Here is a 21,328-nt window from a genome sequence, read left to right as displayed (position 1 = left end):
CTGGGAAACAAAATCCATGTTAGTCCAGACCTTACTCTCAGACTCTTAATCTATTAATACCATGTTTTCAGGAGTTAGTAGTCAGCCGAAATCTGATTTACTAGGAGTTCGCTGACTACTGCTTTAACCATGCAATAGCTACCACTGAATGTACGATAGCCACGTGTTGTCTATCAGCCAGTTAGCTAGATGACATTTTGTTAACCTCATGTCCTTTTCAACTGATGCCCTGACTCCTCATTTAGCAGTAATTATCCACCATTTTAATAAAAGGAAAAGCATATAAGGGTAACTGTCTCAGCATTTCTTTCCTATACTCTTCCATGTAGTGAATGTTGTATCAGACTCCTGGTTACTTTTCTCATGAAACCTTTAGGCTCTAACTTTAATAGCAGCAATATTACGGAAAAAAAAATGAGGAATTTCAGGAAACTATTGCCAAGCACAACTTCCAAGCAAAGTTGTTCCACAACCTTCAGAAATGTCAGTTAGAACTGAACATTTTGAGAATGATTTATCTGATAATGAGGTGGTCTTCGATATGTTTTCCTGCTCCCAAATATGAAGGTCACATTTTGGATCCCATTAGACACCTTTATGGCATCATATGCTAAGCATGGGTCAAGACTCATCAGCAATCCTGTTCTTTGTACTTTTCTCTCAACTAATTATGGACTTTGGTGGAAAGGTTCAGTCACAAGGAAGGAGAAATGCAAAAAATATGTAATTACATAGTTCACTGTTAACAACGTAATTAAAACTACACTTTTACACAGCATTAGCTGCTTGCAATCACTTGCAACAACTCTTATCCATATAACCTGGCTGTATTACCTAGTTATTTCAGAGTATCTCTATAAGTTACAACTGACAGAGATATCTGTCTCTCTACCCATGTTATTTATGGACTGACAGTGTTATAGAGCAGTCTGTGTTACTGAAGGAACAGCTATGTGTTATCATTCAGAGAACTCTTTATCTATAAAGTGCCTCTGAAAAACATGATTTACAGAACTATTAGACTTAGCTATCTTTTTGACCAAGATATTTGTATAATATTTTTAAGTGTATTGTCTTTCATATTGTGGAAGTCACTGGATTTAATTTTCTCTACAATAACATGGTTGTATTTCTAACATACAGTGAAGTGCTTCAAATTCTGGTTTAGGATCTTCTAAAATGCAATTTAAAATCTGACTAAAGAAACGCCTGTTTAATGTTGTTGTGAAAGATCTTTTGTACTGGCAGCTAAGCATTCTGAGTGGCATTTGCTTACAGTTGCCCTGGATCATTACTTATACATCTTTTTCATTCACTCCCATCTTTTTGGCTAACACTCAATAACATTTTATAATACATCTTTAAAATACAGAGATAGAAATCAGCAGCAGCAATAGCAGGAACAGAAAAGCTGCTGCCCTGGCTTCGATCAAAGGTCTGTCTAGGCTGGTATCTTATCTCCACCGAGGCCAGAAATGTGCAGTGTAAGAACAAGGCGAGGGTGCAGACTGTCCTACTCTCTCTCAGCTTCCTGCAACGTGATGTAGGAACATCCTGAGCGGTATCACTGCTTTTAGTCCCAGAGGGCTTTTCTCCAGTAAAACATTGCTTTTTAACCTTTGCAAATGCTTGGCCTCTAGAGCCGATGGTCTAACCAATGTGTTCCCTGCTGCCAACAGTATTTAAGGAACTTTATCAATGGAGGGCCCCCAGGTTATGCTCCCTATTGTGAAGAGAGGCTGAGGCGGACGTTTGCAAACGGGACAAGGACGCAGCCACCCAGCTGGCTGGAACTGCAGGTACGAGCCCCTCCACCCCCTCCCCAGGCAGCTGGGGCTCTGGGTTTGAGCCTTGCACTATCCCAGGAACCACATCTCTGACAGGACAGAAAGTAACGTGACAAAATGCCTATTCATCTCAAGAATTTTCAGTTATTTCCAAGATATTGCATTCCCTGTGCATCCTGGATTTGCTCCAGAGTATGTTGAAGATCAGTCCCTTTGGCTACATCAATACTTGTAAATTAAATGTGCTCGAGAGTGCTCTCAGGCATTGGAGCCAGCTGGCACGGAGCAAGCCCCCCATGTATGCTAGGAAACTGTCTTCCAGATGAAGGAGGCTGCAGGCAAACTGCCTGCTGAGAATGGTCCCTGGGACTTGTTTGGGGACAGCCATAGCTGGAACAGGCACAGTTTGTGCAATAATTGCTCATTTTCTATGCTGGTTTACTAGCATAGACAGCTGTGCTCCAGTGCCCAGGAGCATTCCCAGGCATACTTGGATTTACTGGATTGGGCACTTTGATGACTGAATGTATTAAATAAAAAATCTGGGACTTCCAAATGCTTCCAGTGGCTGTCCGTACCTTATCCTGTTGAGAAGTATGTTATGGTAGCATTGAAAAGCAGCCAGTCAGTGGAATCGGGAATTAGAAAATGGTTACCACAGTTGGGTGGAAGAGTATGTAGGTAAATAGTCTCAATGGGATTGAAATACACATGGCTTTATAAAGTTTGACTTTAATCCATTAGGCAACCAAATCCAAGAAACCGATCATGCTGCCTGTCACATTTATGGATGGGACAACAAAAACCCTATTGACCGACTCTGCAACAACCGCTAAAGAGCTCTGTAATTCTTTGGCCGACAAAATCAGCCTGAAGGACCGATTTGGCTTTTCACTGTACATTGCACTTTTTGACAAGGTATGTCTTAAATTATGTTCCTGACTAGCCCTATAAAAGAAGAGGGAGGTTCTCCTTGCTGTCAGATATCTTCCAGAGGGCAGCAGGACCCTGTGCTCAGAGTAAAAATCAGCTTCAAGGTCAGTAGAGAATATTTCTACAGTGCAGAAGCCAGCATCATTTCACAATAAGAGTAGTCAAACATTGGAGCAGGGTTGCAGAGACACTATGAAATCTCCCTCCTTGGAGTTATTCAGAATTTAACAGCTGTTTATTCTGGGTTTTTCTGATGCATAATATGATTGGATCCAAGTCCATGACTTTGAGACAGGATGTTTCAAAGCACAGTATAAATAAACAATACTTTATAATGGTACTGTTGGCTTTGCTAATTCACGTTGATGCTCTCTTTTCATTGTGGATGGGAAACTGGGGCTCAAAGCAAAATAGCTCACCCAGCTATGCTGTAGACCTATTCAATCTTGGCTGGCTAGTAGAAATAGATAATTTGATTTGTTTTGATTAGAAAGGAAGTCTGGATGAGTGACTCAGAGATAGCTATCTCTACCTAGAGAGCTCAGCATTTAGTCAGGTGAATGCCACTTTTGACTCTGCCCTGACTAGGTCTCCTCGCTGGGGAGTGGCAATGACCATGTGATGGATGCTGTGTCTCAGTGTGAGCAGTATGCCAAAGAGCAGGGAGCACAGGAGCGCAATGCACCATGGCGGCTCTTCTTCAGGAAGGAGATCTTCACTCCTTGGCACAACCCGAGTGAGGACAATGTGGCCACCAATCTCATTTACCAACAGATTGTGCGAGGGGTGAAGTTTGGGGAGTACCGGTGTGACAAGGTAAGCAACTACTGGTCTCACTAGGCTTCATGAAAGGGGATGAGAAATCTTCCTCCCTGAACACCTGCTGTCTTGGGGATTATGGCATTCACTTGGGAAACAGGAGCTGCAGGAATCAGATCCTCTTGGCTGGGGAGAGACCAGACACTCCCATGTGCTGCGTGAGCAGTGTCTCCTGGTAAATTTTGGATGTAAGAGTGAACAACCACTTCATCCATCAGCTGCAGTTTGGAGGGCCACAGGCATGCTGCAACTAGATCACCAGATCAGGAGTACACAGCAGGATCCTGTTTGGTGAATCCTGCTAAACCTTAGACATGACAGATGCTTTTCAGCATACCCAGACCGCTGCCATGCAATACAAACCCAATAATGCTGCCGTATGCTGAAGGGACACTGGCAGCAGAAACCTATGCCTCTAGAGTCTCTGGGAGCTTACAGAATTATTCCAGTGTCACTGAAACGAGCATCTCGAGACATAAAAATCTCTGACATTGTCCATCACATTTTGGTTTGCTTGTGTTTAAAATCATCCAGGTGTCAAACTGAAGATATCTCCCTTCCCCAACCCTAATCATTCTCCTGTGATCCAGTAGAGTCCAGTCACCTTGGGAACTAAATCATCTTTCCCATCTATTAACTGCAGCTCTTTTATCCTATCAGAAGTCTTGCCCTTTCTTCCTCCCTTTCTCTTGCTCCTGGTCTCTGGGTGCTATTATCGTGTCACTAGCTCTATTATTTCACCCCAAAGTGCTTGGAATGTAGCTACAGCAAAGGACATTTTACAGTTCTGCATTATGCACATGAGTTTCAGTTGCTGGGCCTCTCAAGTATGAGAAATGATGGATACATGCAGTTTTTAATAATTAAACTCTGTCTACCCTAGCAAAACCACCCACTGCTGACTGCAGGCATCAGGGTCAGACTGTACTGCAAGGAAAGACTGGGACAAACATGATTTTATGGTTGGACTCAATGATCTTAAAGGTCTTTTCCAACCTAAACTGTTCTATGATTCTATATTCACACAGAGTACAGGATTGCATGGTGTTGGTCACTGAACATGTTAAGGCTTAATCATAGCTTTTAGTAGTCAATCTCCTGAACTTTAGATGTGCAAAAAGCACTGGTGAAGTTCTGCTGAAAGGAAGCATCCCCACACCAATGTGAAGCAGCAGTACATCCAGCCTCTAGAAAGAGCTCCTTGAGTGATGCAGGAAGGATGTTGGGGTGATGGCCTGGTAACAGCATTAACTTGGCTTGTTTGGTTCCCACAGGAAGAAGATCTGGCAGAACTGGCTTCCCAGCAGTACTATGTGGACTATGGGTCAGAGATGGTACTGGAAAGGCTGCTGAATCTAATTCCATCCTACATCCCAGACAGAGAGATCACAGCTTCAAAAACAGTGGAAAAATGGGCTCAGCTCATTATAGCTGCACATAAAAAGGTGGGGACAATAGATCACCTGGCAAGGACCAAGGCATGCTTCAGTAGCTTTGTGTTCCTTTTAAACATACATCAGACATCATACCTCAGCTCTTTGCCTGGCCTGAATCTAAATCCAAGAGAAAGGGCAGGTTTTGTACTAGCCATATTCAGCTTTACCACTGGTTTTGAGGCAAGATTTGACAGAAGACAACCTACAGAGATTCACTGTGAGGAGCAAAATGTCCTCTCTGGGGTCTTATTCCTGGTACACAGGATTGTGGTGTTACTGATTGTATTACAGTGGCAGTTCATGTCTCCAGACAATGTCAGGACCTGATTGTGCCAGGCATTGTATAAAACCTCCCTGACTTACATAAGAACATCTGTGACACCCTCGCACAGCAACATAACTCATTACCCACAACTCATCCAGGCATGAGAATTGGCATTCATTTAACAGCAAGAGCCAGTTTCAGATTAAGACCCCTAAAATGTAAGTATCTCCATGTGTGTCTCACCTTCCATTAGTGTCAACAGAGACCCAGGGATGCAATTCAGTTGGATCTTGCAGGTCCCCCATCACCCTGTCAGCTACTTAGAGAGGTCTTGCGTATCTGAGGATGTTCTAAACAAAGCTCGAAGTCTGTGCTTAATGGCTGTTGAGTGTCTGTTTCCAGCTAAAGGACTGTCAAGCTGAAAGGTAGACACCTACCTTAGGGAAACGCAGAGTTATCTGAGAGGAATCCCACCCAGACTGGTCACTCTAGATGCTTGCCCAGCCTTCTCAGAACTGAATTATTCCCTGAAGTGGGAACCAAAATTTTGCCAGGACTTTGTCCAACCTATCACTTGTCCCTGTAGGACTTTGGCCCTTAGCCTCATTGAGAACTAAATTGGTAATAGTTCCAATATCTTCATATGACATGAATTGGTTTTGTTTGCTCTCTTCCTGGCTATAACTGGGTTTGTGCTTCATATTGGTTGTATTTCGCTTTGTCTGTAGGGAATTTATACTCAGAAGAGGGCAGACCCCAAAAAAGTCAAGGAAGAGGTAGTGGATTTTGCACGTTTCAAGTGGCCTTTGCTGTTTTCTCGGTTTTACGAAGCCTTCAAATTCTCAGGTGAGTCAGTAGAGCACATCCCTGGAGCACAGGATGTTCCAAAGCAAAAGGAAGGAGACATAGGGACTCCACAGACAAGAAGACTTAATGGACCATCTAGCTGGTCTTCTTTAGATACGTTATTTTCTGGTGTGTCCTCATTAGCAATGGCTTAAGCTACGAGTCTGCCACTATTTCTCTTACTAAAAATAACACTGAGTTTTTTGGTCATTGCATCCTCCTTTGACATGCACACATTTTCTGTATCCTAAGACCCTTCATGAGCTGATTGTACGTCTTGTCTCCAATCCAGGGCCAAGCCTGCCTAAAAATGATGTGATTGTAGCTGTGAACTGGACAGGGGTGTACTTTGTGGATGAACAGGAGCAGGTTCTCTTAGAGCTCTCTTTCCCAGAGATTACGGCTGTGTCAAGCAGCAGGTAAGACTTAGCTGGTGATCTCACCCTAAAACAGTCTTTTTCCAGGCTTTGCCTCTTGATGCCATTATCTTTCCTGTTTATGTCTCCTATAAAAATACACCCCAGAGGGGGAAAGCTGCAAGGGCAGAGTTTCACCTTGGCCACTATTAAAGGCGATGAATACACTTTCACCTCCAACAATGCAGAGGATATCCGGGACCTGGTGGTGACCTTCCTTGAAGGACTAAGGAAAAGATCCAAGTATGTGGTCACTCTCCAAGATAACCCAAACCCTGGTAAGTAAATGGCCCAGCCCAGTGGCAAACATATAGATAGATTAATTACTCCAAAGGGGTTTGGGGAAAAAAAAATCAAACTAATGGTTGTTCTTCTTGCAGTGGGAGAAGAATCTGGGTTCCTCAGCTTCCTCAAAGGAGACCTCATAGTTCTGGACCAGGATACAGGAGAACATGTGATGAACTCAGGGTGGGCTAATGGGTTCAATGAACGGACCAAGCAGAGGGGAGATTTCCCAACTGATTCCGTCTACGTCTTGCCTACAGTCACCATGCCTCCGCTGGAGATCGTAGTAAGTTGTCTTACAGAACGGCACAACTTGATACAAAGTCCGAGAATGTCAAACCCTTTCTGAAGAGCTTAGATCTGGCCAGAGTCTCCCTGACAATAAGGTGGATACCAGAGTGGCTGAGAGGTGACAAGGCAGAAGTGATCTCAGCCTTTTCTCTGGTTGTTGAACACCACAAGCTTGTGACTTGGAATATCCATGAACCCTGCTACTTCCCTGTAGCTGGCCTGATTACTTGTAGGTGTATTTGGGGTTGGTAGGCACATTCACGTATGGAGCTGTAGGACCAAAAGCATATTATCTTCAGTAGGAAATGATCCACATCATGGAAACAATTGTTATTCCTTGCATTAGTGACTGAGAATGGCACAGAGAAATTACAATTGCACAGTTCTTACTGACTATTAACTGGAATTAATGGGTTATTCTTACTCACTGTTCTTCTTTTCATTTTGTATCTGCTTCCTCTCTCTGAATACATCAGAGATATATTATATCAAATATACTGGGTGACAGAGACCTTTTCATCCCACAGGCACTGGTCACAATGACCCCTGACCAACGACAAGATGTTATCAGAACGTCTCAGCTGGCAATTTCAGACAGTGAAGAGAGGGTGAAGCCATACACCTTGGAGGAGTTTTCCTATGATTATTTTAGGTGATTTTTTTTTTTTTAAACCATCTTCAGAAATTATATGAGTAGGAATACAGCTGCAGGTAGCTTGGGAATCAGGAAATTTTTGGCTACTGGAAAAAACTCTGAAAGTCCCTTTGTGTGACTTTGTACAACTGCAACCTCCAGTTTAGGTCAAGGCATTAGAGCTCTAGGTTTTCCACAAACAAGATTTTATGAAGGATTTCTTCAGATTGGCTCAGCATAAGACAAGTAACAGTGTGAAATTTACTATTATGTGGGAGGATGTGCTTAAGGTCTGATATTCCTTTTCTATGATCCCATAGAACATAGGCAGCCTCAGACCATATAGGCAGCAGCTGAATTAAGTGTGGAAATTTTCATCTCAGCTCCAAAGATTTAAAAGTGCACCACAGCTGACCAGACTGATCCCAAAACTCCCACTCCTGTTTAGATGGGCTGTCAATCCAAACAGGTAGACCAGATCCTCTGGGATGTCTTCACCCTGGTAGGCTTGTTCTGTTAGGCATTATTCTTTCAGTGTTGCTGCCCTGACCATCCATTGCCATCATCCTTTCTCTTGTGGGTTTTTTTTGGCATAGAGAAGGTTGTTTTGGTGTCAGTACTTGGGTAGGGTCTATAAGGGACTTTTTGGAGACCTAGGAAAGTACAAATGGTTATCTTTGGGCAGAACCGGAGCTGGATACTTGCTAAACTGTGAATTTCCATTTGGTGTAAGAGTTCATAAGCCAGGTGCAATGTTTCCCAGGTGAAACATTGGCCACAAATTGCCATTATATCTTTGTAACTTTTCCACCTTTCCTTCTGCTTTGCCTTTGCCACCAGACCACCTCCCAAGCACACCCTGAGCCGGGTCATGATCACCAAGAGCCGCGGGAAGGACAAACTGTGGTGTTACACCCGTGAGCCCATCAAACAGCCATTGCTGAAGAAGATCCTGGGCAGCGAGGAGCTGTCCCAAGAAGCCTGCATGGCCTTCATTGATATCCTTTCACTGTCTGCGGAAGCCCTTTCCCTTTTGCTGCGTCACACATGTTAATTCAGAAAACTGTGGCTTGTTCTCATGCAGAATAGTTGCAATATGGCATGATGGTGAAGACTGTCATTTGGTTTATGTTACTGCATCTCCACTGGTGTCTGACACCAGCTGAAAATCCGGTCTTTTACAGTGGTATCTGTATGTGTGATCAGGTAACACATGATCACACGCAGCTTTCTTAGGTCTACACATCCTGACCCCAAAGCAATTCTTTCAATGTGACATGATGCATGATAAAAGGAGAGAGCTCTCTGGATATCTCCTAAAGCAATTTAAAGCCTTTACCATACACTGTTCCAGCTCCACCAAATTGCAACCATTACTGTAGTCATGTATACGATGTCTTTAATCGCATCATCAACAGAAAGGCTTCTCCAGACATCCCAGTTAGCTGATCCTTGATGCCTGCCTCCACCAGTGCTGAAGTATATGGGTGACTACCCATCCAAAAGGACCCGCTCGGTCAATGAGCTGACAGACCAAATATTTGAAGGTGCCTTGAAAGCCGAACCCCTGAAGGATGAAATCTACTGCCAGACCCTCAAGCAGCTCACAGACAACCACATCAAGTAAGAAGTGTTCGTTCCCCTTGGCCTAAATGCACTAGCGTGTGTTGAGCAAAGCAGATCTGAAGGGTCCACGCCATGAGTGATTTTTTTCCTCTTGGGTCTCTCTTTGTGTAGGTACAGTGAAGAGAAAGGCTGGGAGCTGTTGTGGTTGTGTACAGGCCTTTTCCCTCCAAGCAACATCCTCCTGCCCCATGTCCAGAGGTTCCTGCAGTCCCGGAAACATCACCCCTTGGCGGCAGACTGCATCCAGAGACTCCAGAAAGCCCTGAGGTATGGCACCAAAAGGCCTCCTGGTCCTGACCATGCCACAGCATCCAAATATGCATGAGAAAATACGAGCAGGAGATATTGGGGTAGTTGGGGGGACAGTGAAAGCTCACAACTTCTCTCTGCATTCAACTGACCTGAATGAAAGGGACATCGGGTGGAAAATGTCGCTGGTAAACTGACAGGGGAAAACCAGATACTAATTAAGTCACCTTTGTCCTGCCAGGTCCATTTAAGTCACCTACAACCTAAGCAAATACACATTACCCATTACAATTTTTCTTTCTTCTATTTAGGTGGGGGGAAACCTAATATTAAGGAAGTAGGCAAAGTTACTCATAAAACAATATGTATAAAAATGGAAGATTTAAACAAAGGATTCTTGCTTTGATGCTGTGGCACTTGCCACCTCCTGTTTTGCAGGAATGGATCCAGGAAGTACCCACCTCATCTGGTAGAAGTGGAAGCCATTCAACACAAAACCACCCAAATTTTCCACAAGGTTTACTTCCCTGATGACACCGATGAGGTAAATGGGGGAGAAGGAAGTTGTTCTTTTCTGTCAGGATGGATGTCAATTTTCTTAAGAAAATCTCAGAAGAGGCTAATATTGATTCTGAATCAGAAAAACTCAGCCTTCCCAGAAGACTCTGGACAAGAGCAGTGTAAGGAAAACCCATCCTTATCTATCCCGACCAGCTCAGGTTTTTGATTTACTGCAATTCACCGTTTTCAAGATGTGAGTGCTGTGCTGCTGTTCACTGGAGGCTTTATAGTATGACCCCAGAAAGAAGGAAACCGGGTGGGTTCATCTCCATTCAGTCTCAGTGGTTCACAAGCCTTGGATATCGGCAGCCTAGACCAACAGATACTGTCCACCCAACTCTACCCAGCGGGGTATCGTGATGGGGCTCCCTGGGCAGACTATGGCAGCACTGGCAAGTAGGTAACTGAAATTATACTTTCTGACCTGAGATGACACAGAAATCATATCTGCACTCAGGAACCTCTCATTAAGCATCTTACAGTCTAATAAGGCAGGTAGTTATATTGATGCCAGAGCAGTATGCATGTCCTTGCAGATACTGCTGTCTCATGCTACTTGTCTTCCTGTGAGACTTGCATCTCTTTCTCCCCTCATGCCCTAGGGCACAACTAAATTCCTGTATTTCCTAGTGGGTTTATGTGTAAAGCAGTGCACACCCATAGAAGGAAAAGGATGATTCTTCTCAGGCAGCTGTGCATGCCCTTGTTTGTCTTTAATGGAGAGTTGAGAGAACTGCTGGGATTTCTCCTCGCTTTGAGTATTTTTTCTACATGACCAGCAATAAGCATGACACTGCTTTATAGACATGCATCTGTGTGAGAGCCAGTAGAAGGAAGCAGTGGGGACTTCTGCACTTAGATGAGTTTGCTGTGATCCTTTTGGCCATGACAGTCACACAGGGGGACTGACAGAGGAGCATCATCCCGGTATAACACACATCTGCACCAAAGGGCTGCTGAACACTAGCGGCACTGACCTCCAGGCCAGTCTCTCATGGGATATGGAATAGGGATCCTGGTGGTTTGGTGGTTCAGGCTAACACAGTCCTGCATGTGGTGGTCAGAAGTTTAAATTCCTTAAACTGCTTGAATTGAATCTCCTTAAGTGGGCAGAGCAAAACTGAGGTGAGGTAAATGCTGAGCACGGCTCAAAAGGCAAAACAGGGGCTGGGACCTGCATGCAGGTGGGACAGTCCCTTAGATATCCCATCCACACATAAAGCAGGAGTCATCTCCCCTCTCTTCAGCTATCCAGAAGTCAGGTGTTTGGTCTAAGCTAGGCGTCTGACCTCCTCATCATCAGTGGAGAGACAGTTGGGACAAACCATCCTGGAGGTATCTCTCTCTCTCCCCCTTCCACTAGACAAATAGCTCTGAGACCTAACTGTTAGATAAGAAAAACCTCTTGCATTGCCTGGGGAGCCCTGGATAAGCCAGCACAGGATATAGCTAGAGCATCACAAAGCACAAAGGTACAGCAGTAGCATGGCTGAGCTTCTGCAAATGTCCCTTCCCATGCCCAGAGCCACAATCCACAATACCGCTAATTTCATTGGTGGTGGGCACCTAAATCCCTTCATGTGTCTGACCCTAGCATTCCTCAAAGCATAAAGTGGAAATTAACCTTGGGGTAGCAGTGGTGAGGTTCTTCCTTTCTTTGTAGGCATTTGAGGTGGAGTCCAGCACAAAAGCCAAGGACTTCTGCCAGAACATCTCCAACAGGCTGCTCCTAAAATCCTCTGAGGGCTTCAGCCTCTTCGTCAAAATCTCTGACAAGGTGAGTGACCCACCCAGAGGCTGGGGTAGACCCGAGGCACTCAGGGTGACCCACCTGCCAGTGGGTACACATTGGTGGAGCCAGACCTATCTGCACCTTCACAGATGAGACACATTTCTCTGCAAGCAGTGTGGTGTTTCTAAGTCAGATCCAACCTGTTACAGGTGAGATTTGCAGTCCCACAGCCCTGACTTACAGCAATCATCCCAAAGGGCTTAAAACACAGACAGGCAAAACTCTCCTAGCCGGTTGCTGAGTCAGGTTTATAAGAAAGGACTAAGTAAGAAAAAAGTGCAGCTTTGAGCTGCCTCAGGCAACTGGGAGAAATCTATGGAGATAGTCATCATGAAGGGAAATTAATTGGTCCAGTGAAACAAGAAGCTGCAATAAGGAGTAATGGGTGAAATTAGAGACAGAGCCTGCAGCAAGCTGCTGGCAGTGGCTTTCTCACGTCAGCAGTTTGTAACACATCAGTGTAACTGGGACAAGGCAGTGAGCAAAAACTACAGGAGATGGGGCAATGGCCAACCCTGCCTATGGCCTCTTGCCATTTGCTCAGCCTTTGTAACCATGTGCTGTGTTGCCCAGGTCATCAGTGTGCCCGAGGGAGATTTCTTCTTTGACTTTGTGAGACACCTGACGGACTGGATAAAGAAAGCAAGACCGGCAAAAGATGGTAACACTGACTTTTCTCCATTGTGGGTCACACAGAGCCCTCCTAGAGCTTTCCAGCCCTTTCAAACAAGATTGACCACACAATCTGCCCTGTCTGGTTGCACCACACTGCTGTGGTTATGCGGTCTGCGCCAGCCCTTGGGGACAGCACCTGGGAGATGATCTGTGCAGAAGCAGCAAGACCTGGCCCCTACGAGGAGCGCCTGCTGGCAGGCAGTTCTCCAGGGCTGGCCCATGGGGAAGTTTCAGTGGTGGGATTCATCTCACTTTGCTGCCCACATCTGCAGCAGAGCTGGCTGAAGCTCTGCTGAATGTATCCGTGGCTCCAAGACATAGGTGCCTCCAGGGTGTAATTCCTCTGTCCTGTGTTAGACATGAGCGTTATCATTGAAGTACAGCCGTGCAAATGAATCCAGACACTCTTTCCATTTTCTTAAAGCTTTGCAAGGGAAAGATGTGGTTTTCTTTGCGAGGTCAGAGCCCATTTGGCCTTGACAGTGCCCCTGTCCCTGCAGGTTGTGACAGCACTTGGGCACCACTGGCTTGCAGGGACACTGATTGCCAGCTGGTGCTTGCAGCATTGCCTTTACATATCCAATCCCTGCTTCCTTTGCACAGGTATAGTGCCTTCCCTCACCTACCAAGTGTTCTTCATGAAGAAGCTGTGGACCAACACAATGCCTGGAAAGGACTCGATGGCAGACTCAATCTTCCACTATTACCAGGTACTCTGGGAGCCTGCAATAGCAGTGGAAATCTCCACAAACTCCATTTAACATCTGAGGATGAAGGTCCATGGTCACCCCCTCTATCTCTGAATTGTTCTTTCCTCTGTGCAGGAGTTACCAAAGTACCTGCGTGGCTACCACAAGTGCACACGGGAAGAGGTCCTGCAGCTGGCAGCTCTCATATACCGGGTGAAGTTTGAGGATGACAAGTCCTATTTCCCCAGCATCCCCAAGCTCTTGAAGGAGCTGGTGCCTCAGGACCTCATCCGGCAGCTCTCTCCTGATGACTGGAAAAGGGTAAAACCAGCACCTTGAGTCATATGCCAGGCCTGGCTGGGGGAAGCCCAGCCTCTTGGGTGACTTGTCTGACATTCAACATAAAGTGGGGCTGCCAGAATGAGTGACCCATGGTCTCTCTTGAGCCTTAGCAGAGCTGCAGCCTCCCCAACATCACCAAGAGGAGGAATTGTACATGCGTGTTCATACACGCACGCTTTGCAGTGGGTTTTGTTTGTGCTGCACGTGGCTGTGGCTGTAGCGGTGGATGCAGCACCATAAGGACACATGCCAGGAAACAGTCTCATGTAAAGGTCTGTTGTTTAAGGCAGACTACTGACCAGAGGGGTAATTCTCCCTGCTTCACACAGGGAGAGCTGTGGCACAGGTACAGACAGGTCTAGAGCCATAAAATAACATAGGTGACTCACTGCCAAGAAATAGTCTTGTAAGTCCTTTCTGTTTCCTGGGACTTGAACTCAGCCATGTGCCTAACCAGCAAGCTATCAGCTTCTCTGGGTTGGAGGTCTCTCAGCATCCTCTGCTGCATAAATTGGAGGATTAAAACTTACAATCCCTTTAATGGAGTCACCAGCGCAGTTCATCTGAGAAAGAAGGACCTGCCTTGGTTCCAGGCCCTGCTCCAGTGACCAGCTAGCACTTCTGTTGTTCACTGGAGCAGTGACTAGAACCAACCATCTTGTGGGACTGATGCTCCTTCCCTGCAAACATCCCTGGTGCCAGGCAGTGCAAACCCTCCAGCTCTGTTGTGTTCTCTGTTGCAGTCCATTGTGGCATACTACAATAAGCATGCGGGCAAAACAAGAGAAGAAGCCAAACTTGCCTTCCTAAAGATTATCTTCAAGTGGCCTACGTTTGGATCAGCATTCTTTGAAGTGAAGGTACCTGCCCTGCTTGGGGGTTCTCTGGCAGATTTGAGCCAAGGTCACGAGCCCTATATCCCTGATGAAGCAGGGAAAGAGTGTGAGACTCTCCATCAGTAAAGGGCTGATACGCTCATTTATTGCTGCCCTGCATCTTTACACAGACAGAGGAATTGTAGAGCTTCAGCATATCTCAGTCATTGGGTCTATACTCGTAGCTGTGCTGTTGAAGAGCCAAGGGCCATTCTCTGTTTTACCAAGGCAAAGGGGAACATGCAGTTTTCCAAGAGACATGTCCACATGCACCATGAACCAAATCCAGGCCACCCACCAGGCTGCCATCAAAGACAGTAGAGGCCAGTAGTCATGAAGTCTGTCCAAGTACTCTGGACACCTTATTGCAACTCCCTCTTCTCAATGACCACACAGTGAGCCTGGGCTGGAAACAAGTTGCTGAAATTACTCATCAGTTCCTTAAACCTGGGCACCCCATTTTCTGTCATGTCCATCTTAGGTGGCATAAGAGATCTGATTATATCCTGCGATTTTTCCACCAAAAGTGACTTGGTAGCCAAGAAATCTGTGGCAGGGCCAGGAGCTGAGGCCCCATCCCCTGTGTCCTACTTCATTAATGGAACAAATTGAAGGTCCTAATGGCACAGAGCTGGAGAAGGGTTTACCAGCAGGAACAAAACTGAATGTAAAGATCGGAAGGGGACAGAGCAGTGTAGTCTTGGCCTGGAGGGCCACAGCAGCAAGCATGAGGGAGGAGCAGAGGGACTGGATGGGAAAGAAGATGTCTGGGATTTGCCAGCCTGTCACAGTTCTTCCTTGCCAATGACAAGGAACTTAACGCTGTCAGCAATTCACGCGCTGGTTATCATGCATTTAAGAGATCTGTACTTAACTAGACAGCCCTGACTATTGCTGATATCTTAATGAGCTCTATGTTTATCTTTAAAGGATAAACTGGATAGCAGTTAATGGGCCAGCAAATGCTGGCAGGAGAAGAAAGGGAGAGAGGAAATAGGAAGGGGTCTGATTTTGTATGACACATCCCCTAACCAGTTCATCTCATCTCCAACAGCAAACTACAGAGCCAAATTATCCAGAAATCCTTCTAATTGCCATCAATAAGCATGGAGTCAGCCTCATTGATCCCAAAACCAAGGTAAGCAAAAATGAGGTCTTCACCAGGTGCTCCTGAGCCTAGTCCCCAACCCCTCACAGAGGTCATCCCAAAGAGCGTGTTGTTCAGAACTTCAGGAGTTCTCATTAAACATAATTAGAAAGGCAGGATAGCCAGAAAAGTTTCTGGAGGCAGAAATTCACTGTTGCACAGAGCCAGCCCAGCCTTTTTCAAGAGAAGATGGATTAGGAGCATCAACTGTTAGGACCCTGTAACTGGAGGATACACACACTCCTCCTTAATCCTTTCACAGACATTAGGACAGGAGCTGGAGTAAATGAGCTCCTACTAGTTACTTCCACCAGCCACATGGTCATTCTAGTATGGCAGTCCTCCACAAGCACTGGAGGATCCAGAGGCTGGCACCTCACTGCCATTCCCATGAGGCCATGGTACAGTCTCATCCTAGTAGACATCCTTGGTCTGCTTTGATGGAAAGTGAACAAGGAGATGAGAGGTACCCACAGCCCTTCATGAAAATTGAGGCTCTTTCGTGTTGAGTGTCAGTCTTGTGTTCCCACCAGGATATTCTCATCACTCACCCCTTCACCAAGATCTCCAACTGGAGCAGTGGCAACACGTACTTCCATATAACCATCGGCAACCTGGTGAGAGGAAGCAAGCTGCTCTGCGAGACCTCCCTGGTAAGGAGTGTTAAAGATTATTGGGCACAGTTAAACGAAATCCTGACTTTGGCAGGCAAAACTAATTGCTTCCAGCAAATTGTGTCTCAGGGATTCTCTGGGCTGAAAGTGGTCTCTTAGAAGAGCCCCTGATGTGTTTTTTCCTTCTGGATTTCACATGGCTCTGCTCAATGGATCAGGACCATCTCACTTGGTCCACCATCCAACTTAGGAGCAAGCCTGAGGTGCTTGGGACATTGCCATCTCAGGAGCATGAGGCACTGCTCCCTGTCACTGGACTGAAAAGCATATTAGAGCAGATGTGGGCTCAGGGGGTACTCTTGAGCCCTTTTACCAAGATCCTTTGCCCAGACTGACTCTAGTAACAGCCACAGCAACAAACATCCTCCTAGACTGTCTTAAAGCCAAAGCTTGAAGGATAAAAATTCCTGCTGGATTAATTCATAGAATCATAGAATCATTTAGGTTGGAAAAGACCTTTAAGATCATCCAGTCCAACCATTAACCTAACACTACCAAGTCCACCACTAAACCAATTAAGGGGAGAGTAATAATTAATTTCATGTTTCCTGGCTTGGTGGCTGGACTGTTTGTTAATGAAAGAAAAAACTAGGAATCATTAAGGTTGGAAGGAACCTCTAAGATCATCAGTCCAGCCATCAACCCAACACCACCATGACCACTAAGTGGGCATGTCCCAAAGTGCCATGTCTACACGTTTTTTTAACACCTCCAGAGATGGTGACTCCACCACCTCTCTGGGCAGCCTGTTCCAATGCTTGACTACTCTTTCTGTGAAGAAATTTTTCCTAATATCCAACCTAAACCTCCCCTGATGCAGCTTGAGCCCATTTCCTCTCATCCTGCCACTTGTTACTTGGGAGAAGAGGCCAACACCCACCTCACTACAACCTTCCTTCAGGTAGTTGTAGAGAGCAATAAGGTCTCCCCTCAGCCTCCTTTCCTCCAGGATAAACAACCCCAGTTCCCTCAGCTGCTCCTCATAAGACTTGCTCTCTAGGCCCTTAATTAATTGTTATTAATTTGAGGTATTCAGGATTTCATTGGCCATTTGAAAAATCCAGATCCCATCCAAAGCTCCCTGCAACCTTAACCTTAACAACATCCTAGGACAGTGAGTTCTTCCATCTCAACACTGCAAATTATGTTTGGACTGTGTTTCTTGTGGGGGTGTCATTCACACAAGGAGAATGGTGGAACAGGTTAAAATGTACCGGAAAACTTGAAAGTCAGTAATAGGTAACCAGTGTGTTCAGGAGGCATGAGCCAGAGACTGTAAACTGTGCTCTAAAGGCAGGTAACTTATTCTCCGTCCTCCTCAGGGGTACAAGATGGATGATCTTCTGACCTCGTATATCAGCCAGATGTTAACAGCCATGAGCAAACAGAGGAGTGCGAAGGGTAGCAAGTGAACTGCAAGAAGCCACTGGCAGGTGGCCATGGGGCTAATTCACCAGCTGAGGCCTGTGGGATACCTGTGCAGCTGGGGGAGAACCTTTGCCTCCCAGGTGTGGAAGATGAGCCGAACACCATCAGGGAGTTCACTGGACTCTGACCTTGAGGGCTCAAATCCCACTTCCCCTTCCAGTGAAGATGACTATCTCTGACCTCCCGATCTCCTTCCCCACCCTGCACCCCAACTCCATCTTACACCTCAAAGATTTCCAGGGGACACCACCGCTCTCAGACAGTGACTGAGCAAAGACACTACGGCAGGAGGTTTGCCTGAACAGTTGGCATCACAAAGGCTCTTGGAAGAGGATTTGTGTGTGTGTGTGTGTGTGCGCGCGTGTGTGGCTTGGTTTGGTTTGAGGTTGTTTTTTTTTTCTTAAGTAAGAGAGAGTTATCGGGATGCTAACAGCTTTTGGTGAGGTTATGGGCATTTCAGGTTTGAAGAGGAGTAACAGAGCCCTGACCCATGCTGGAAAGCTATCCAATGAACACTGCAGGGCTTGTTTTTTGACATTACAAAAGAATACGTTGTGTTCTTAAGGACAGAAAGAAAAAGCAGGCTGGGAGGAGCACATTTTAACTAGGAGTCAGAATAAACAAACTACTGATTGAACAGGCTAGAGTACTAAAGTGCTGTCCGTGCAATGCTGGAAGTATTTAAAGAACAAATTTTAAAGTTTTGTTTCTTCTTCTATTTATTTTTTAAAATATTAAAAAGGAAAAAAAATCCTGCATTTCGTGCCAGTATCTGGACACTGACTTGGGGCTGAGGGCGACCTGCAGGACAATCCCTCGCCCAGGGATTCCCCCAGAGCCGTGATTGCCGGAGGCTGAGTAAGGCACATCTTTCCCAACTTATGGGCTCAGCTGGAAGTGATGCTTGGAAGACAAATTATCTCCTTTTGGCCCCTGTGTCCAGGCAAATTAACCCTGGGAGGATCTTTACTGCAAGCTTCAATATGGATGTAGGGGTTTTGAAGCGCCCCTGCTTGGAAGACTGAGGCCAAGCCTGTGTTGAGCTGTGATTCACACACAGCCTTGGCCATCAGGGTTGGAAACAGCTAATGATTTTATTGTGCTTTTGTGTGTGTTGCTGTATAAAATGGCTCTTTACGAGTCCCAGCTGGACCTGAACCACTCACAGCGAGGGTAGGCCCTTGATTTCAGTGGGCTTTTCTCCATCTTTGTTTGGCTGTAGTAATCTGTTGGCTGGTTGTCCTGTCTTCCACCCGACACCACACAGTGTGGACAAGCCTGCTTTGGAGCAGAGATGGGACCTGCCAGCTGGGATGAGGCTGAAGCCATGTTGTGTCTGAGGGGATGCAGAGAAAGGAGCCTGGGGTGCCTTTCTAAAATGCAGGCTTCAAAGGAGCACATGCTTGAGTGTGTGGCAACAGGAGGGGTGAGAATTGTCCACCAAGACCTGGTGCTGGTGTCACTAACACTGAGTGGATCTCAGTAGATGTGGGAGACGTCTCTTGGTCCTGTGCATTGGGCTGGTTTTGGCTGCTGTTATAAAAGTCCATATTGTAGGGTGTTGTGTGTTGTTATGTTAAGCTCAGCTGGCCTCAGTTGCCCGACACTATGGCATGCCAGGTAGAGTCAGCAGCACTGCCTACCAGACCTCAAGGACTGTGATATCTGACTGGGATGCAGCGGTGACTTTGGACCTCGGTTGCTCCACCAAAGCAAATGAGATGCTGCACGGAGACATCTATCAGCCAGTCAGGGCTGCTAGGCCATCCCCCTCCTCCACCATCGCCCTACCCAAGGCACTCTGGTGATGGGAGCATGGTTACACCAGCCAAGGCTACATTGGGAGCCAAGCTGCCTTCTCACCATCCATCTCTGATGCTTCTCTCCCCTCCCCAGCTGCCATGATCCAGCTGTCCCAGGGATCCCACCTGTCCTTAGACACGTGCCCATCATCCCCACCACCACCACTGCTTTTGTGAGTCTCCAGCCATCCCTGCCTCCCACAGCACGCTCAGTAGACAATGCACCATAGCAATGTTTTCCAGCACTGTCCTGGGCCAGCTTTCCCCTGCCACCACCCTCATCCCTCCACTCACAGCTCTGTCAGCCTCCCATGCACCCCACCATTTTGGGCGGTGCTGGGACTCTGTGTGTGTGTGCGCCTGTGTGTCATATATATTAGCATCTGCTGGCCTCTTTGTATTCACACCAAGTGATGTAACATGAAAAACATATGTCCAAGCAAAATACTCTAATTAAAAAGCATCAAGTGGTTTGTGGGAGGCTGTTCTGCACTGCGTGGTTGTGGTGGTGTCTCCATGGGGAAGGGTGGGATCAGGGGTGCCAGGTCCTTGTTGGGGACAAGACTTCTCCTTGCAGAGTGGGACTCCTGGTGAGAGTATCGAGCAGTGGGGAGCAAATCATCAGTGTGCCTGGACTGGAAATTAAGTGAAATCTTTTATTTTTGGGTAAAAACCACTGGAGTCTGGGGAGTCTCCATTGCTCATCCTCTAAGACAAGGGCTGGTTCCTCCACAAAGGCCAGTTTTGAGCTGAATGACTGCATGCAGGAAGTACCAAGTGAAAAGTTTTTGTGTAGGAGTCAGACTACCAGCCATGTGCTTAATGGCATTGCCAAACCCTGCTAGCTGTGAAGCAGCAAAAATAGTAGCTGAGATGTGACAGGGCATAAGGCATTGCAGGAGACCACAGGTCTAACTGGCCAGGCTCTGCCTGGACAAGGCTGCAGAGGATGAGGAAGGTGAGTATGGGGAGATACCACTGTGTAATGGTCAAGCAGCAGCTAGATACATGGATGAAGGCACATTGAGGTGGCTTTTCCTAATACATATTAAAAGTCATGATCGGGGGACCACAGCTTGCCCCAGCCAAGTCCCTCACCTGGACACCAGGGGACAGGCCTAGGACCCCATGGTGCACACCACCACTCAGCCCATATACTCGCCACCTCCTGTGTTTGCTGCTCACATACCTCCATGCAAGTGGTACCCACAAAAAATTATGAACCAGCTATGGATGCGGGGCATGGGGAGGGGGTTTAACAGTATCAGTAACATTCTCCCCCCATGCTTCATAGACCTGGAGCAGCTCTACACCAATCCACCAGACCTCTAGCCCTTTTCCAAAGGAGGATGCTGCCTTTTTGCATTTCTAGTCTCCAACATACTTCAAAATTGCAACTTGGAAAGTTTTGAGTGCCTCTCAGCACAGATAAGTCTGAAACCTAATGCTTCCCTGTCACGATTCACTTGTGATAGCTTTATTTAGCAAAAACACCGAGCTGCAAGAGGCTCATGTATGAGAAAATATCTATAGCCAGATTTATATAAAGACTACTATTTTCTTCCCCTTTTCCAGTTTGCCAAAATAAGAACAAAACAGGATAGGAGAGCTAAAATGTATTTAAAGCATCACTTGCAATTTACAAAAAATGTGTTCTTATTATCTGTTCAAGTAGAAATTTATGGCTTAAACCTGGGAGATGCTCACATCTCCCTTGCAGAGCAGGGCATAGACTCCCTTCCCCCTATGTGCCAGC

At 46.2% G+C, this 21,328-nt stretch overlaps 1 protein-coding gene across 2 annotated transcripts in view; it reads left to right on the top strand.

Annotated features, from left to right (window-relative positions):
- The window catches only part of MYO7A (myosin VIIA), a 63,366-nt gene extending 45,612 nt beyond the window's left edge, over positions 1-17,754 (top strand). The window contains exons 27-47 of one of the 2 annotated variants that reach the window (XM_075728041.1): positions 1,680-1,799; positions 2,532-2,705; positions 3,309-3,536; positions 4,814-4,984; positions 5,969-6,086; positions 6,379-6,505; positions 6,611-6,780; positions 6,883-7,073; positions 7,606-7,730; positions 8,553-8,710; positions 9,182-9,335; positions 9,450-9,605; positions 10,026-10,131; positions 11,812-11,925; positions 12,514-12,601; positions 13,219-13,325; positions 13,440-13,625; positions 14,390-14,500; positions 15,576-15,659; positions 16,202-16,321; positions 17,665-17,754. In XM_075728041.1, coding sequence (XP_075584156.1) covers positions 1,680-1,799; positions 2,532-2,705; positions 3,309-3,536; positions 4,814-4,984; positions 5,969-6,086; positions 6,379-6,505; positions 6,611-6,780; positions 6,883-7,073; positions 7,606-7,730; positions 8,553-8,710; positions 9,182-9,335; positions 9,450-9,605; positions 10,026-10,131; positions 11,812-11,925; positions 12,514-12,601; positions 13,219-13,325; positions 13,440-13,625; positions 14,390-14,500; positions 15,576-15,659; positions 16,202-16,321; positions 17,665-17,754 — 2,898 coding nt within the window. Of the gene's footprint in view, positions 1-1,679; positions 1,800-2,531; positions 2,706-3,308; positions 3,537-4,813; positions 4,985-5,968; positions 6,087-6,378; positions 6,506-6,610; positions 6,781-6,882; positions 7,074-7,605; positions 7,731-8,552; positions 8,711-9,181; positions 9,336-9,449; positions 9,606-10,025; positions 10,132-11,811; positions 11,926-12,513; positions 12,602-13,218; positions 13,326-13,439; positions 13,626-14,389; positions 14,507-15,575; positions 15,660-16,201; positions 16,322-17,664 lie in introns of both variants that reach the window. The other variant, XM_075728040.1, reaches the window with a different exon arrangement.
- Positions 17,755-21,328: the final 3,574 nt, after the last annotated feature.

The sequence above is a fragment of the Pelecanus crispus genome, chromosome 1 (assembly GCF_030463565.1).
Source record: "Pelecanus crispus isolate bPelCri1 chromosome 1, bPelCri1.pri, whole genome shotgun sequence".
NCBI lineage: Eukaryota > Metazoa > Chordata > Aves > Pelecaniformes > Pelecanidae > Pelecanus > Pelecanus crispus.
This window is presented reverse-complemented; position numbering and strand designations above follow the sequence as displayed.